Source organism: Coregonus clupeaformis, chromosome 10, assembly GCF_020615455.1.
Source record: "Coregonus clupeaformis isolate EN_2021a chromosome 10, ASM2061545v1, whole genome shotgun sequence".
Classification (NCBI taxonomy): domain Eukaryota; kingdom Metazoa; phylum Chordata; class Actinopteri; order Salmoniformes; family Salmonidae; genus Coregonus; species Coregonus clupeaformis.
Window position 1 is genome coordinate 38900513 of NC_059201.1, and position 18837 is coordinate 38919349.

General features: G+C 39.0%; 1 protein-coding gene across 4 annotated transcripts in view; it reads left to right on the forward strand.

Annotated features, from left to right (window-relative positions):
• LOC121575191 (RNA-binding motif, single-stranded-interacting protein 2) overlaps window positions 1-17983 on the forward strand; it is a 55126-nt gene extending 37143 nt beyond the window's left edge. For 3 of the 4 annotated variants that reach the window (XM_041888140.2, XM_041888139.2, XM_041888142.2), the window contains exons 5-14: window positions 4937-5094; window positions 9551-9630; window positions 10057-10166; window positions 10396-10439; window positions 10755-10848; window positions 11047-11094; window positions 11394-11504; window positions 11728-11808; window positions 12261-12348; window positions 13236-17983. In XM_041888140.2, coding sequence (XP_041744074.1) covers window positions 4937-5094; window positions 9551-9630; window positions 10057-10166; window positions 10396-10439; window positions 10755-10848; window positions 11047-11094; window positions 11394-11504; window positions 11728-11808; window positions 12261-12341 — 807 coding nt within the window. In that variant the 3' untranslated portion in view covers window positions 12342-12348; window positions 13236-17983. The remainder of the gene's footprint in view (window positions 1-4936; window positions 5095-9550; window positions 9631-10056; window positions 10167-10395; window positions 10440-10754; window positions 10849-11046; window positions 11095-11393; window positions 11505-11727; window positions 11809-12260; window positions 12349-13235) is intronic. The other variant, XM_041888141.2, reaches the window with a different exon arrangement.
• The last annotated feature ends 854 nt before the right edge of the window (window positions 17984-18837 follow it).

Sequence of the window (18837 nt, forward strand, 5' to 3'; positions counted from 1 at the left end):
TCCTCTTCCCTCTCTTCCTCTTCACCTCTATTCTCCCATCTCCCTCTGCCCCTTTTCATCTCCCATACTCTTCCTCTCCCCTCCCTCCCTCTCGCTCACCTATCCCTCTCACTCCTTCTCTCTCCCCTTCCTTCTTTTAGGATCTCATCCTCCTTTTCCTCAACCTATTTACTACCCCGCCCATCTATCCCTCTCTTCCTACTCCTCTCTCCCCTTCCTTCCCTCTCTCTTCCTCCTCTACCTGCCCCACCCACCCATCCTTCTCTCCCTCCTCCTCTCTGTGGCTGGCTGTATGTGTGTCCTGCTAAGCGGCCCCTGCTGTGGCCCTTGTCATGAGCTCTTTGTGTGGGTGTCTGCAGTCAAAGGGGCTGTTGTGGGCCCATTAAGCTGATCCCTCTGTGCTCTCAGGCTCTCCATTGAGAGGGCCCTGGGGAGTGTGCCACTGCACACGCCGTCAATGGGTCGGAGACAATGAGCTGCCCTGTGCTTGCATGGGTTAGTGTCTGGGCACGGGGCAGACGCTATATGGCTTCATTCACTCCGCTCCAGCCCCGCTCTCAGTCCACACCCAAACAACAGTGCCCAAGTCACTTCACTACTACAGAGGGAAGATGGAATTAATTCACTTACTTCAGAATTAAGACAGACGAGCCATTGCAACTGAACATCAGGGTCCACCAAATCACCCCTGCTACCCAGATATTGTATCCAAATACTCACTGTATTACAACACAAGGGCCTAACTTACCCAAACAGTATACCTGAGGAGTTGGTAGTGGACAAAACAGAGGAGAGTGCCCTATTAAAAGACAATTTGGACCTGTGAGCTACGATGAGCTTTTCTGCATCATGGCCTGGCTTTCTGACCTTAGGTCATTAGGTTACCCAGGTATAACTCACTGGCACTGGCGACAACCGGATTTGTGCATCCCTGATTTAAAACGGTGTTTGTCTAAATCTGAAATCAGAAACTGAAATCAAATACTATGGCATTAGGTCAGGTTCTTTCCTTGTACTTCCACTGAATGTGGGTCATGTTGTTTCCAGTGTGTTGGTTCTTTAACAGTGTGGGCCATGCTGAGCGTTATCATAACTCCCAGCCAGTCAATCGTCTCTACAGAGGAGTGTCTATGGGGCTGGCTACGGGCTGGCTGGGTAGGGACAGGGAAACAATGGAAAGGGATAGAAATAGACTGCTCTTTACTTCCGAGAGCCTCACACACACCACCTGCCTGATACATAGACACACTCGCACACTCACACACACAAGTACAACACATCGACAGCCTGGCTCGACCAGGACCTGCACTGTAAAACATTTATTGTAAAATGTACAGTAACTTACTGGCAGCAATTGGCCAGTAAGTTACTGTAATTTATTTTACAGTACAGCTACTCTAATCCTTTTTATGGTAGCAAAAAATTGACCGTAATCTAATTTACAGTACCAAGTCAGTTACTGTAATCTAATTTACAGTACCGATTACAATTACAGAATATTACTGTAATTACCCAGTGACATATTACCCAGTGTTCTTTGTAAGTTTTTATTTTTACATTTACATTTTGGTCATTTAGCGGGTGCTCTTGTCCTTAGCAACTTACAGTTAGTGCATTCAACCAAGGTTGATAAGAAAAACACATCACAGTCATAGCAGGTAAAAAGCTTCTGTAACCGTTACTGAACATTTTGTAGTTATGGTCTTAAATGTTTTTTTAATTACAACAAGATATCTTATGATATCTCTCTGACTATCTCTGGGTAGTGCCAAAATATTACTGCGATGTGTCACCAGGGGAGAGAGAGAAAGAGAGAGCGTGAGAGGGAAAGGGGGAGAAATAGAGAGAGAGAGAGAGAGAGCGATGAAGAGATTCAATTTCATTTGTGGTTGGGTGTGGTCCCAACATTATTTGAGTATCTGCGTCAGAGGAGACTTTTTAAGAAATGTTGGCCCCGCATGCAGAACAGGATTAGATGAACGAGTTGAGTTAAAAACAAAGGGTCAAACAAAGCCTTGTTCTATTTTTTTCTGATCCTTATCACAGAAGGTTGCCTCAGTCAGTCATATCTATGCGACTGCTCACAGTGCCACTGAGTTGCATAACAAGGAAGTGTCTCCTTAACCACCCATGTGGTTTAAATCCCAGAAATTGACATTTCCATCATGGCATGTTGAATCCTGGTTAAGGAGCTACATCTTGTGGGAGGCCAGGCTAATCAGAGTGACAATGAGACATGTTTCAGGCTGCTTTTGTATTCCCAGACAAAGAAAAAAACTACATTCCAATATGTTTAACATCACTTAAAATGCATTTAAAATGAATGTAGACACATTTGCGTCTTTGCTAAAATGCATGTAATGCCTTAAAATGTATTCCAGTGATGCATGTACATACATTTGCATTGTTGCTCAAATGCATGTAATGCCTTAAAATGTATTCCAGTGATGCATGTACATGTATTTGCATTGTTGCTCAAATGCATGTTATGCCTTAAAATGTGTACGGGGGGAACTGTCAAAATGCTGAATTTTAGCACTTTAGCAAGCCTCTGCGTAAAAACAGATTTCAAATAAAATCAAATCAAATTGTATTTGTCACATGCGCCAGAGAGTGGCAGTAGCGTAAAAGAGGGAGTGTGGGAACAATGCAAATAGTCCGGGTAGCCATTTGATTAGCTGTTCAGGTGTCCTATGGCTTGGGGGTAGAAGCTGTTAAGAAGCCTTTTGGACCTAGACTTGGTGCTCCGGTACCGCTTGCCGTGCGGTAGCAGAGAGAACAATCTATGACTAGGGTGGCTGGAGTCTTTGACAATTTTTAGGGCCTTCCTCTGACACCGCCTGGTATAGAGGTCCTGGATAGCAGGAAGCTTGGCCCCAGTGATGTACTGGGCTGTACGCACTACCCTCTGTAGTGCCTTGCGGTCGGAGGCCGAGCAGTTGCCATACCAGGCAGTGATGCAACCAGTCAGGATGCTCTCGATGGTGCAGCTGTAGAACATTTTGAGGATCTGAGGACCCATGCCAAATCAAGTCTCCTGAGGGGCAATAGGCTTTGTCGTGCCCTCTTCACGACTGTCTTGAAAATATTATTGGATTTATTGAATTCTCCATGTGGTCTATATTAAAGGGTGCATAATTTAATAAAACAGGCTTTTAAAAATCAATATTGGTGCAAAGTGTCATTGTAGGGACAGTCATCATTTTGTTAAAATATGAATTGGCCAACTTTTTATATTTGCCAAATTTTCTCATTTTTACAAATACGTTTAAATGCATGTTAGAATAGATTTTAGTTTTCAAAACATTTCCAAATACATTTCCAAATAATTACTAAATATACCATAATTACATGTGAAAATATGTTCTCATTATTTCATTATAATAATTACATTTTCCGATGCATTTAACACTGTATATTGTGAAATACATTTTAGATACATTTATATATACATTTTCTATACATTACGTAAAATATGTTGGAATGTATTTAAAATGTATTAAATAAAAATACATTATTTGGCCAATTTTAAATATTTCTAAAAAAATATATTTCAAATGTATTTTTTCCCTGTATGTTTTGACATGCTTCGGTACCATAAATCCACCCAGGAATTCCTTATTGTCAGATCAATAGAGTGACTTCGTCACCTAGCTCAACTCCTGCTCAACTCCCTGTGCAAACTGAGTTTACGTCCCAAATAGCACCCTATTCCCTATATAGTGCCAGGGCCCTGGTCAAAAGTAGTGCACTATATAGGGAATAGGGTGCCATTTGGGATGCAAACTGAAGCTCCAGTAGGCAGCTAGCTACCTGTGTCCTACCACTCTCCTGTCTGACTTGGTCTCAAGCTGACTCTTTGCTAATGGTTCAACAGAGATAAGTGTGGAATTACAGGTCTGTTGCTGGAACCTATAGTTTGGAGGGAGATGGAGTGAACAGTGGGGTGTAGTGTAGTCATACGGTTTGGTGTCACTGGTGCGGGTGGCGTTTTTGACTGGTGATGACGACGTGCACGTGGAACTGGAATTTAGACTTGACTTGACTGAAATGCTAGCTTTAAACACTAAATCTAAACAATAGAGCCCATATCCTCTCTATTACTCCCTGCCTGGGGCATTAACCTGGTAACCTGGTATTCACTATCACATTTCATAACAAGTTGTTCTTCCCTTGTGGTCTCTCAAATGTTGCATAAAAACGTTTTGTGAGAGAGAAAGAGACTGTGGGATAGACTGTATCAGGAGAAAGAGAGAGACTAGTGAATGATATGGAGAAAAAAGGGAGGACTCCCATGGGAGGGAGTTCAATCCGTGATGGAAGCACAACTCCTATGAACAAACACACTCCTCTTCCCCATCATCCAATCCTCCCCCTTTGCCTTTCCTTCCTCCTGAGTGCTCCATCCCTTTCTCCTCTCCCCTATGTTTGTTGAAGCTCCCTCTTCGCCTCCCTCTGTTTGGCCCAGCCCCTACTTGCCTGGTTGCCAAGCTCCTGTTGCTGTGCGAACTCTTAACTTCACGCCTGGTTTCCTGCCTGTTTCTACACAGTCACACAAGGTTTCACTTTTGAGCCCTGGAATCAGAATTGTCTCGCATTCCTCTTTTATTCATTCTTCTGCTTTGGGCTCTTTTTCAGTCATTCCACATTTCCACATACTTTTCCTCCATTATAACACATACACTTTTTAGCAGTTGTATGTGTTTTTAAGAGGTGAAAAGTGCTCTTGTACTCTCAAAAGCACTCACATACAACCCACATTCAGTCAAAAAACCATTGACAATGCATACTGTATGAACTTGTTATATCGTATATCTTTCATAACCATTACATCACAAAAATGTCAAATAGATTTTAAACAGTGAATGTAAACCCTCTTTGTTTGTGATTACACTGTGAGTCTGATTGACCCTGTATGTGTGTTTCTCTTATACAGCAACAGGAGCAGGACCCCACCAACCTGTACATCTCCAACCTGCCTGTGTCCATGGACGAACAGGAGCTGGAGAGCATGCTCAAGTCCTTCGGCCAGGTCATCTCCACACGCATCCTACGCGACGCCAACGGGACCAGCCGTGGCGTGGGCTTCGCCAGGTACTTTATAGCAATAGCATGCTACACACTACTGGCCCGATTCCGACTTAGGAAATTATGCCTTTCTTACTCATGCCTTTCCTACTCACTTCTTAGTTGTTGGTATTCAGACTTACCTTATGAAGGTGCGTAACGGGCTTTGCAGGCGTGGTTCCCTTGCGCATGCTGAATAAATGTAATTCAACCGCTGAAAACCCTCCCACTTGCTGGCCAACAGATTTTCTCATGCAATTTTCATTCAGTTGTGTTTTCAGTATATTTATCTTAAGCCATCCCTTTAAATACGGTGTACCTTTTAGTTAGAATTTTGTTGACAGACTCAGTAGAATATATCGAGAGAAGGGGTTCAGAATATTAGGGATTAATGAAAGAAAAATATATGCATATTCGACTCCGTTTCAGCACCATTTGGTAGATTAAAAGATACTTGGATCTTGTAGATTATTTAGGGTTAGGAAAGGATTTATGAATCATTAAAAAAACGGTTGGAGAGCCTTTACCCACAAAAATAAACAGTGGTTTGATTCATTCTGAAAATTACCACATTCAGTTATTTAACCGATGGTAATGTTGGAAGATTAGTGTATATATAATTATAATAGGGAGAATAGTGTACAATAGTAGGCTATACCCTCTTCTATTGCCTGCACTAACCATTGAACTGTGCGATGACACAGCCAAGTATTGTGCCATGCGTCTGGTTCAAACCGTTATGGCTTGGTCTGCGCTCCACTGTATAATGATTTAATTAGCTTAAATCTCTTTTTTTTATATTATCAACTGTTACTAATGATAATCCGCAACAACCACATGGCCGTGACTGCGTTTACAGAGGAAGCAAATGAAGGTAAATGAAACAATGTAATGAAATGGAAAGATAATGTAGGCTATACCAACTGAAGGGAACTAACAGTAAATTGGCAGTTGAATGTGTTGTCATGAAGCCTACTGGCGGTCAATACTTATAGTGTCTAATATTTAACATGATAGAAATAGGAAACAGAGAAAGTCAAGGTAGCTTATAATTAAGACCTTTGAGAGTGCCCATCCCTTCATGTTAAAAGGCCGTACAATTTAAATTCTGCATAATGACACAGCATTTCATAAACTTTACTGTGGGAAAGTTGATATGCTTCAGTTTAGAAGGCTGCAGGTCCTGACAGAGATCATTGCAGAGCGGTCTTCATTTTTCATGCTGCGGGTGGGAGCGGGCGGTCAGACAGACTGTCACGCAGATTATTTGAAAACGGTTGTCTTTCTGCTTTGTATGCGTTAGCCTAGGCCTACCTATTGTATTAAAAGTAAATTTTTGTCGCATTATTCACACTCAGAATTCACTGCTTCAACTTCAGTAGCCTACCTTTCCTTTCCTAGTTGGGCATGTGAGATCAAGTGCGTCTAGTATACAGTATGTGTGGTCTCATTGAAATAAAGTATGTTGCCTATGCATGGGCGGAGAATCACTGGCAGTTATCTTTACAAGGAAATGTACTTCCTAAATATGATTAGGCTATAGTTTACTACATTACCTAGAAATAAATATTGATCATCCTTATTTGTCTCCGTCTGAAAATCGTCCCACTCCTAAAAGGTAGGTTATAAAAATAACTCAAGAGAAAGTACAAGTTTCTCCAACTCTGATCTCTTCAAACTACGCTTAGCATATTGGCTGATATAGCCCAGTAATACCGATAGGTTAATATAAGGGCCATGTGAGAATCTCTGGTAATTTAACCTCAGCTATTTGGGCGGGTGCGGTATGAAAAGCTGCGGGTGCGGGCGAGAGCAGGGTGAAGAAATCAGTTCTGTGCAGACCTTTACTTCAGTTTGCTGCCATATGACTGGTTTCACATTTGTCTCAAGCTATTATAAGGTCAAATATATCTAAAACAAGTGTAATTTATATTTACAATTCCCTTATCCAAACGGATTACTCATTTACCTAGCTCTTATCAATAGCTCATATCAAGTTGTAAATTACAGTGCATGGAGAATGGTGTAGAAGTAGATGCTTTTTCCACTTGGAAGCAGTAGGTTCGCTAGACCTTGTTCATGGTTTCCTGGCCCATTAGGGAATTAAGTCAAGGTCAGAATATGACGTATTTGTAGACACACCTCCGCCACACCTTCATATATTCAATATCCACCCAAAACTAATAGCAAGTGAATAGCACGCAACCCCTTTGTTATGGCAAGCCTAAATAAGTTCAGGAGTAATAATTTGATTAACAGGTCACATAATAAGTTGCATGGACTCACTCTGTGTGCGATAATAGTGTTTAACATGATTTTTGAATGACTACCTCATCTCTGTACTCCACACATACAATTATCTGTAAGGACCCTCAGTCAAGCAGTGAATTTCAAACACAGATTTAACCACAAAGACCAGGAAAGTGTTCCAATGCCTCGCAAAGGAGGGCACCTATTGGTAGATAGGTAAAAAAATATCCCTTTGAGCATGGTGAAGTCATTAATGACACTTTGGATGTAAATAAATACACCTAGTCACTACAAAGATACAGGTGTCCTTCCTAACTCAGTTGCCGGAGAGGAAGGAAACCGCTCGGGGAATTGAACATGAGGCCAATGGTGACTTTAAACAGATACAGACTGTGATAGGAGAAAACTCAAGATGGATCAACAACATTGTAGTTACTCCACAATACTAACCTAAATGACAGAGAGAAAAGAAGGAAGCCTGTACAGAATAAAAATATTCCAAAACATGCATCCTGTTTGCAATAAGCCACTAAGGTAAAACTGCAAAAGAAATGTGGCAAAGAAATGAACTTTCTGTCCTGAATCCAAAGCGCTATGTTTGAGGCAAATCCAACACAACACATCACTGAGTACCACTCTTCATATTTTTAAGCATGGTGGTGGCTGCATCACGTTATGGGTATGCTTGTCATCGGCAAGAACTAGGGAGTTTTTTTAGGATAAAAAGAAAGAGAATAGAGCTAAGCACAGGCACAATTGTAGAAAACCTGGTTCAGTCTACTTTCCAACAGACACTGGGAGACAAATTCACCTTTCAGCAGGACAATGACCTAAAACCCAAGGTCAAATATACACTGGATTTGAATGTTCCTGAGTGGCCTAGTTACCGTTACTTAAATTGGCTTAAAAATATACGGCTGTCTAGCAATGGTCAAAAAGCAACGTGACAGAGATTTTAAATTTGTTTTACGAATAATGTGCAAATATTGTACAATCCAGGTGTGCAAAGCTCTTAAAGACTTACCCAGAAAGACTCACAGCTGTAATCGCTGCCAAAGGTGATTCTAACATGTATTGACTCAGGGGGTTGAGTCAATACAAGATATATTAGTGTTTTATTTTTCATACATTTTTACAAATGTTAGAATTTTTGTGTAGATCGTTGACAAAAAATGACAATTAAATACATTTTAATCCCTCTTTGTAACACAACAAAATGTGGAAAAAGTAGAGGGGTGCGCATACTTTCTGAAGGCACTGTACGCATAGAGAGAAAAGTGCATAAAAAGGAAAAAACGTTCCATTTACACACGCTTACCTCGTGTCGGAATTGGGCCCTACATGCTACACCAGCAGCAGCTTTAGCAACATGCTACATGCTACACCAATAGCTACATGCTACATGCTACACCAGTAGCTACAGCTACATGCTACATTAGGGTCGTTCCACGAAATGAGTGCCTTTTGATATTTTAAGTAGAAATTGTGCACAAATATAGCATTTTAAAAGCCTGTTCTCTTAAATGAAGTCCCCTTTTAGTATAGACCACATGGAATATTCTATAAATCAGATTATTTTATATGAAAAAAGACTTGCTATTGCTAATGACCCTCTGTGCATCCTCTGTGACTTCTAGGAAGATTTTAGCCCATTTAACCCCAACATCCCTCCAAGTGTTCACCATAATTGTAAAGCCCTAGTTATGTTGTTGCTTTGACAGTCATTTCTGAAGATTATTATTTATTTCACTTGATTAGTGATTCATTTTAAGGTAAAAAAAAAAAAACCTGTTCCCTCATTTTAAGGTCAACCCTGTTTTGTGAAATGAACTCTCGTTTTAATATGGTGAAACTATTCCTTTTAAAATAATTTATTCAAAAGAAACATTGAACATCTAATAGTCAAATCATAGTGTAAAGGCAGGTGAGCTGGTTCTGCTCTTTTTGGCAATTTTGTGGTGGAAAACCCTGTTACGGTCAACCCTGTTACTTTATTTGGCACTTAATAGGCACTTACTATAGTATATAAAAAAAAAGGAACCTCTTGAGATGGCAGAATATTAAAATTAGGTGAAAAAAAACACAACAATTGTCCAAGTTACACTACTCAAAAGGCACCTAATTGGTGGAATGATCCATTAGCAGCCATAGGTACATGCTATATCAGAGCAGCAACAGGGGTCACACCAGGGTCTCTCTGATTAATGGGCTTGCATGTTTGACTGTGTTTCAGGATGGAGTCCACAGAAAAGTGCGAAGCCATTATTCAACATTTTAATGGCAAATTTATTAAGACTCCACCGGGAGTTCCAGGTGAGCAGATCTCTCTACCTGTCTCATCTATGTGTTCTCCACCAAGCCCAGATGTTATGATACCACGTGATCCTCAGTCATTCACTTCAGATGGCAGATCGAGAGCCGTGTCCAGAAACAATCGCTATCCCCTACCCACTAAAAGCTTTTGGAGATCTGAGAGGATTGGACAGGCATAAGCAATATGGCAAAAACTTCCATCTGTCAGAGGGCAATGTGGAGATAACACCATATTGCTTAAACCTATTGAATCCTCTCAGATCTCCACAAGTATCTAGAGGTTAGGGGCTAGGGGTTTTGTCTGAACAGGGCCTTGGTCTCTGATCCCAGGCTCCTGGTTTCCCCCCTCAACTCTTCCAGTGGATTGTTATTCCTAGCCTCCTACAGAATTCACCCTCTGATTCCATCAGTTTCTCTCTCCCACAGTGCCCCCGGAACCATTATTGTGCAAGTTTGCAGACGGGGGACAGAAAAAGAGGCAGAACCAGGGAAAGTACCTTCAGAATGGCAGGCCCTGGGCAAGGGATGGAGAGACGGTGAGAGGCTTGATTTCACGGGTGGAGCCATTCATGAATTGCCTTTTTGGAATTAGAGACTGCATGTTGTTCTAAATAAGGTCATTGTTAAAGCAAGATAGAGCTGGAATCTGATCTCACAGAGATAGGGATTGTGTGGCTAACATAACTAAACATTCTATTTGTGCATATCTGTGATTATGTGACCTTTATGGCATTTTATTCTGAGTTCTTTGTGTTGTTTTCCCAGGGAGGGATGACTCTAGCATATGACCCAACAGCCTTACAGAATGGGTGAGTCCAGAGAGACAAAATCAGAAAGTCAGCCCACCAAAACAAACATCAGTCAGGAGTTCTGTCCCTGGTAAACCGAGACACCTGGTGGAGGCAGGAGGCATTACACCACTAGTTTATTTTATTGCACTCATCTATTTCAATGTAACGTTTTGTAGTTTTATCTGAAAGGTCAATCATTTGGTAAGACTTTATAATAACTTTCATGGACAATACATTATAAATTATTATTATTTATGCTTATTCATTTTAGAGTAAATCATTTGTAAAGATTTTTCTGACATGCATACGTCTTGATGTGTGTATGTTCTGCAGGTTCTATTCGTCACCCTACAGTCTGACCCCAAACCGGATGATCGCCCAGACATCCCTCTCTCCCTACATGCATTCACCCATCTCATCTTACCAGGTCAGACACAGAACACACACCGCCATCACCAAACCGCCATTCACAAACACATGAAGGAGGAAATCTCTGTAGCCATTGGAGCTATGTCATTGTCATTGTTATTTGTAATTCCCATTCGGATTCAGATTTAATCTCCACTCATTCTCCCCTGTGTGTTTGTGTGTAAAGATCCTGTGTTTTCCTCCTCTCTCTCTCCAGCTACATAGTCCCTCCTGGATGCACCAGTCGTACCTCATGCAGCCTGCAGTGAGTATTAAATAGTATTATCTACCTCTGCTGCTAAAGCTTCCTCTTACTATTCCCTCCACATCTGGTTAGCTTGCAGTTCTGCTCATCTATCTCTCTCTCTCTTCTTCTCTTTGTCATTCTGTCTCTATTTATATTCCTCTCTCTCTTTCTCTTCCCCTCTCTCCCTCTCTATCTCTATTTCTTGGCTTCCTGTCCTTCTCTTTTCTCTCTCCCTCCCTCTTAATCTGTCTTCCTCTCTCCACTTATCTCTGTCTCCACTCACCCTCTTTCTCTCCCTCCCTTTCCCTCTCTCCCAGGGCACAGTCCTGACTCCAACCATGGACCATGCCATGTCTATCCAGCCCACCTCCATGATGGGCCCCATGACTCAGCAGCTCAGCCACCTATCCCTGGGCAGCACAGGCACGGTTAGTACCCTACCGATACCCACTCCATCTCCCCCTCCACTTCCTTCAACAACCCACATATACTCACTCTACCCCCTCTGCTTTGGTCCCTTAGTCTCAGTTGAAAGTGAAAAGAAAAGCAGTTGCCTATGTCTCAGTTGCATGATGTTGTGAGGCCTGTTGACGTTGGATCTCTACACAGTAATAATGACTGATGGTTTCTTCTCTTCTCGTCCTGTCACAGTATATGCCTGCCAACACAACTATGCAGGGGACATACATCCCCCAGTACCAACCAGTGCCTCCCTCCAGTGTCCCTGTAGAGGTATGACCCGAACCAACACCATAAGCATTAACTATACAGAACTAATTCAAGGGATACTTCAGGATTTTGGCAATGAAGCCCTTTATTTACTTTATCTACTTCCCCAGTGTCAGATGAACTTGTGGATACCATTTGTATGTCTCTGCGTGCAGTTAGTGTTAGAGAAATTGCCTAGAGTTAGCACAATGACTGGAAGTCTATGGTAACCGATAGCATGCTAGTAGATATCATAGACTTCCTGTCATTGCGCTAACGCTAGTTAGCAGTGGCTCGCGAAACTACCTCTAACTTCCTTCATACTGGATGCAGAGACATAAAAATCCTGAAGTATCCCTTCAAGGGGATGACAAAGAGGTGTTTCTTTTACAAAAAACAAACAATTCCTTAAGCAGAGTTTTCAACTCAGGGACCTATTGCTACTGTTCCACTCCATTTCCTTCCTTTACTTGAAGGAGAACGGAGGACAACAGCAACAGGTTGCTATGGAGACACCTGCAGAACACACAAACTACTCCTACCAGCACACCAAGTGAAGCTAAGGTAGGATTATGTCAAACATCAGCTCTCCTGTGCCCTCCTTAAGGCATGGAAGACACTTTTAATTAAGTTTTAAGCTGCAACACCTCTCTGTGCATATACATTTAAGTCATTTAGCAGACGCTCTTATCCAGAGTGACTTACATCAGCAATTAGGGTTAAGATTTTTCACCTAGTCGGCTCAGGGATTAGAACCAGCGACCTTTCGGTTACTGGCACTACACTCTTACCCACTAAGCTACCTGCCGCCCTATATACAGAGGGGTCCGAAATTATTGATACTCTTGATAAAGATGAGCAATAATCACTGTGTAAAATAAATAAGTCCAATACTGAGCTACATTGTATGCTCAAAAAATGGGGAAATTTATATTTTATACTAATACAATTTATCAGAGAAAGAGATTTTGTTTACTACTTTACTACTTTCTCAAAAGGTAGGGGTAAAAATGATTGACACCTCTAAAGATTCTTAGAAATAAAGTAGTCAAAAGTTTGATCCCATTTTCCTTTCATACAATATAGCTCAGTATTTGAATTATTTACTTTATACAGTCATTATTGATCAAGGGTGTTAATCATTTCGGACCCCACTGTATTTGCTACCTTAGTTTCAGTGTACATTACTACTTATATCCAGCTCCATGTCAGAACATTGCATGCAGGAGCCAATTTGTTAGTTCACTAAAAAAAAAAAGCGTGTCAGATATTGACCACCATCAAGAAAAACATTTATTTCTGAGTTAATTTATTGATCAGTATTCTGGAAATATACTGATTTACACAGATAAATTATGATATGGAAAGTATGTAGACTTAGGAAATATTGTATGTTACATCTATTATGTAAAAGGTGTAGTGTGACAGAGGTATGTGTGTGTGTGTTGCAGCTCGTGGTCAGGAGGCCATCTTGTTGACTGAACCACAGAGGGTTGCTTCTCAATAAGAGGATAACAGAGCTCTACACATCAACACCAAGCACCGGACTTGAACACCGTTGACAAAAGGAACACGTGTGTGCTTTGAAAAATAAGTTGACACGCTTATTTTGTCTGGACATTTCCTCTCTCTTCTTCAAGAGTCAATCAACCAAAGGTGGGAGCCTTCTGCAATGGAAACTTTGATCTCTTTTGATAACTGAAAAAAAGAAACAAGAAAGTTGAACAAAGAAACAAATTAGGAAAGGGGGAAAAGACACAGAACGTTATTTTTGTCCACGTAATATAACAAATTCTTATTTTTTTAAAAGCATTCTGGAGTTTCAGAGTGATACAAGGAAAATAATTACAACACAATGTGTCTTTTTTATTTTTGGGTAAAATATGCTAACTTTAATTTTAACATTTTTATGTCTGTTTTTTGAAATTCTGTTCACAGCAGTTTGACAATATTTTGTACATAAAAATAATAATAATACACATTTAGTTTGTTTAATGTTTCTGGTGTAGGATACTTTTAAGTACGGAAAATGCAAAACAAACCGTTTAAAGCTACTTCTCCCTAAAACTAATCCAGTAAGGCTAAGTTCAGTTAACTCACTGGCAGATGGTAACATTAATTATTTATAGATTATTTAAAATCAAGTCAAACTTAAACCTTATAAAGCATTCACTTATAAACACTCAGAATGTGTTATGAGCAGAGGACAATCATGATCATTCTTATTTATATGTACATCATAGTTCTATTTTTAGATATTTAGTAATTTTCAAACATGTCAATTGCTTTTATGTACATTTTATTTAATGAAATTCTTTATTTAACAAATCTGGTAAATGCCAAACACTGGCAATAAACATGATACCACTTAGAAAATAATTCATACTTGTTAAATAGGAGCTACATTATTCAAAAAGAAAATTTTTTTTTAATTTCTTTTAGGGTGTCATGTAATATGACACATCCAAATGTCACCTTCTGTCTCTAAAAACTTGAGACAAAATGAATTGTTACAATATTATTTTCAACATTTAGTAAATTAATTACTATTACTATACTATACAATAACAAGGTCCTCCCTCTACCTTCAAAGGTAAAGTAAGACAGTGCATAAAATGCAAACTCTTTTGACATTATTACCTACAGTACATTTATTCAATGAAATTATTATTGGATTCATAGATAATATAATAAATATTATACAAAATAGTTGACCTGGTTTGTGCTAGGGTCCATGTCACACCAGTGTCCATAAGAAGTGGTTTTAAGCGGTTTTGTTCTGGTAGCTGTTCAGATGTCTATAGGGAATTTCACCTTTTGTACAAAGTAGACAAACAAATAAGTGGACATGCCTTAGTTTTGAAATATGTATACAAAATAGTGCAAAATAGCTAAAACAAATAAATTAAAAAGCAAAGCAATGAGGGGAGAAGTAGGACTAAGAAGAGTCCTTAAGAGTCCTTTATTGTTGAGAAAGGGAGCTGCAAGTCTTTCTCAATGCTGCTGTTGTCTCCTGAGTTTTAATTCCTGACTGTCAATTAATTTGATTACATTTTTTTGTAGAAAGAAGTAAAGTATGTTTTCTCTCTTTTGGGCTTTCACTTGAACCCTTCTGAGCTGTCATGCCTTTTGTTGTCATTGATGTTGTAAAACGTTGTTTTTGATTTATTTTATTTTCAAAGTAATTTAGATCTTAGCAGTAGGGAAAAAGTTTAGATTTTAGCTTTTTTCTTTTATAAGAGATTCATAGGAATTTTTTATTGTGTTGTTGAGTTTGTGCATTTGCACATGGTCCATGCAAACTAAGAGATGATTTTATGTTTCTTCATGTTCATTTCCGTTCCAGAGCACTGTGTTGTTCACTCTGATATTGTTTTTCAGGCCTGTGTGAAATAGGCTTCAACTAAAACACGTCCACGTCTATCCTAGAGACACTCAATGAAACTCTATGACAACCTTGCCCACCAGCCCAGATCAATCCAGTGGAGATGTACATCTAGTCTAGTGTAAACTCATTCCGTTGTATCTGTCAGAGAAAATGAGGATGTTATCCAGAAAACACCTAACATAATATGAAAGTGCCGGTTAAAACTGTTCCATAACAAACTGTTCCACAGAAGTTAACTAAACCTTGGATGAATTGTTTCTTGTTTCAACAAAGACAAAAATGCATAAACTTGGCGGATTTCGTTAGGAATTCAGACCAAAGTGTTTCTAAGCCTTAACTGTAACCAGGCAGATCAGCCCTATTTAAGAAGGGGGAAGCCTCTTTCTCCTCATTGAAGGCTATTCTGTTTCAGTTATGGTTGAGGGTATGGTCAAGAAAATATCATACTGATGCCATCAATATCAGATGTTGCCATAATATTATAAAGGACTGAGTTTAACCATGCCTTGTTAAAACCTAGTGTTACCCTAGTAAACATCCCCCCATCACACTGGATCTTGGGTTTTTGTCATTTTTCAGTATTAATTACATCATATATACTGTTTCTTCTTCCTTGTCTATCTCTATACCTCGCTCTTCACCCTACAAAACGTTGTTAATGATTTATTTATGTCTGCAACACCAAAGATGATGAAGCCATCCACCTGTCAGCAAAGCTGTCTGTCAGAGTATCAGTCTTGGAGAACATGCCTTTCTCACCCATATTGGCATACATAGCTAAAGTAATGCTATAGTAACATCTTCGCAAAGTGGCAGTTCCCTGGTAAGTGGTGAACAAGCAATATGTTTCCTTTAGGTTCTGAATAAATGTATTGTTGAATAGAGATCCATAGATATGTGCTTCATTTATCGACATATGCTTGTTTCGGTTTGGGACATCCAGATGAAGACCAGTATATGGTACTGTAATTTTAATACAGAGAACAGAGCAATGGGTCTACTTTGGTTTTTTAGTGTTGATGATGAGAGCTCAGCATTTATCTATCTTTCTGTAAATATTAGGACTATTTTCTGCTCTTTTTTTTGGTTGAGCTCATGTCAAGACCATTGTTTGTTCCTGTTTCCACTTCTGTTGATGTGAGTGTTTTGTTGATGTCTTGTGAGCTGTCCAGATAATACAAAAGCGATTACTTACATGTTTTCAGATCCAGTGCACCTCATGAAGGAAAATGTCATGGTTTTATTTTCTATTGTAATAAACTGATAGTCCATGTATCAGCCATCACTTTAAATATGAAAAAATGTGGTTTTGAAATTATGAAATGTTACACTTCAGTCTTGTTCATTGAATCAGTTTTTCAGATTTGACAACTTGCTTATTGCAGTTTTATGGGGGGAGCAAATAATGATATGACACTCAATTCCTTGTGAGCATGTAGTACTAGTCAGGTAATCCATTGTGTTATGATGAATTGTGTTAAAGTGATCCAAAATCTATTATTTGTCAGTTGTCTTCAGACCTCAAAAGCGGTATAATGTCCATCTGTTCTGTAGATCGAAATTTCGATTTTGGAGTAAACTCTCACTTTAAGTTACAACTAACTACAATTACCTGTAAATCATTGTCTGAGAGAGCACATTTGAGGCTATTGTATGTTTCCTTGGTGCGTACCTTTGACAGGTATCTTATAATACCAAGGAATACGAGCAAAAACAAGATGTGCAACAAAGGTTTCACTTGCACTTATTTTCAATCCATGTTTATGTAAAGTAAAACCCTAATACCTTGTATTCTCCTGTCCTCGCTTGTTGTCCAGATCATATGGCTTATTTCATAGTTTCTAAATGTTTTGCTGCTAAAATGGGATGTCCGAGCAGTGGATAGATGGGAGCCACAGTGGATGTTTAAAAATGTCTTTCTTTAACCTAGAAATCAATAGTAGATCAGATTCAAGTATAGTTAACATTAACAAATTATAAAACTACATTTGAGATACATTTTGTGAAAGTTGTACTCTTTGAGTCGTTTTGTAATCTCTTGGGTAAATCGCCAAAAATCGGACATTTTCAACATACAACTGTCTCATCTCTCTCACTGCTTGTAAACATTTTCCTTATTTATATAAGAACTCATTTTGTACAGTTTATTAGAGGAGAGAGGTTTTGATATTTGGTTAGTTTGCCAGTTAGCTGGCTAGCCACTTGGCTATTTTCGTCTTCCTGTGCCAGAGTTGCTCAAGTCTCTGTAACTCTTGTTTTTCATTCATTTAAAAAAAACATTTACTTTCTTTCTTTGTTTTACTCTTTGAATTTGAATATGTCAATGTTCTTTTTTAATTATTTTATTTTTATTTTTTATGGCTGTATCTGTGTTCCAAAAGGTTATTACCTAAATTCTTAGAATACAATTGAAAGAAAGACAAGTCAGTTACATAAATTCCAAGTTTATTTTAGTGTTGAGCAAATCGTATTATGTTTGTCAATGTGGTACATATACATTTTTCAATGTGGTAACCAAAGTGTTTGATATCCATTGAAAAGGTGCAAGCTCCTTTCTCTTTGGCTGATCATAGTAACTTCCAAACATAATTTTTTTGACCAAGCCTTGACATTGTAATAATGATACTGCATTCAAAAGGCTATACATTAACCTCACAGAGAAGTCACAATAGAACTTGCAACTGATAAACCAATTGTAGGATCTAATATGATCGTTAATTACACTTCTTCCCTTTTGATTTTAAGTCATTCTGTATGTATCTGGGTATGTATCTGTGTAGCTAAATGTGAATAAAAGCAATCCGTACAAGATATAGAGCCTTCATGCCCATATAGAAACTACTCTAACCACATTGTAGTTTGGAAAATATTGTTTATTTCTAAGAAACAAAACAAAAATTAAACATTACACTGCTGATCTTGTCAAACTATCTTTCCATACCTGGAACCTTTGCAATGTATTTGATCCAGATCAGAATCTGTAAAAATTGACAAAATAACTGACAATAAAATGTAATCTAGCAAACATATCTGAAGATACTCTGTCATATCAAAACTATAATTAAGACAATTAAACTCAACCCTGCTGAGTGCCAAAGGTTTCCTGAATCAATGTGATAGTTTAGGAAAACAGGAAAGAGGTATATTTACAGAAAGATAGCATGCTTTAAAGATACAGTATCAATGGTAACGTGTTTTCTTTGAGCTGAGTTGATGACAGACGAGCTAGAAATAGGTTTCCCTGAAGTCTAGAAATAACAATAAGTTCAAGTATTATACTGTCTTAGTATAAGCTCAGTGTCATCAACATTCTGTGACTCAAAATGTTAATGCTGTTTATCATTATGTGCTTTCGTATCCAAAATGTTATAATACAGAGCAGTAGACAAACACACTACAAGTGCCCTTTTAAGTAATGGCCAGATTAGTTTTTTCCCCCAAAGCTGACCTGCTCTCCTACTGTTCTAGGTTCTAGGTATTAACTCACCATAAATAAGGTGAGGTATGCAATTTCGGTACCCAGAACCAAATATTGCGTGTTCTCTGGCCAGCTACTCAATTTAAAGGTAAACAGCCTGTCAGGACGAGAGACTATGGAACGTGAGAAATATCCTATTTTTTATCACAGAAGAGCCAGGGTTGTTTGAGAAGACAGAAATGAAATA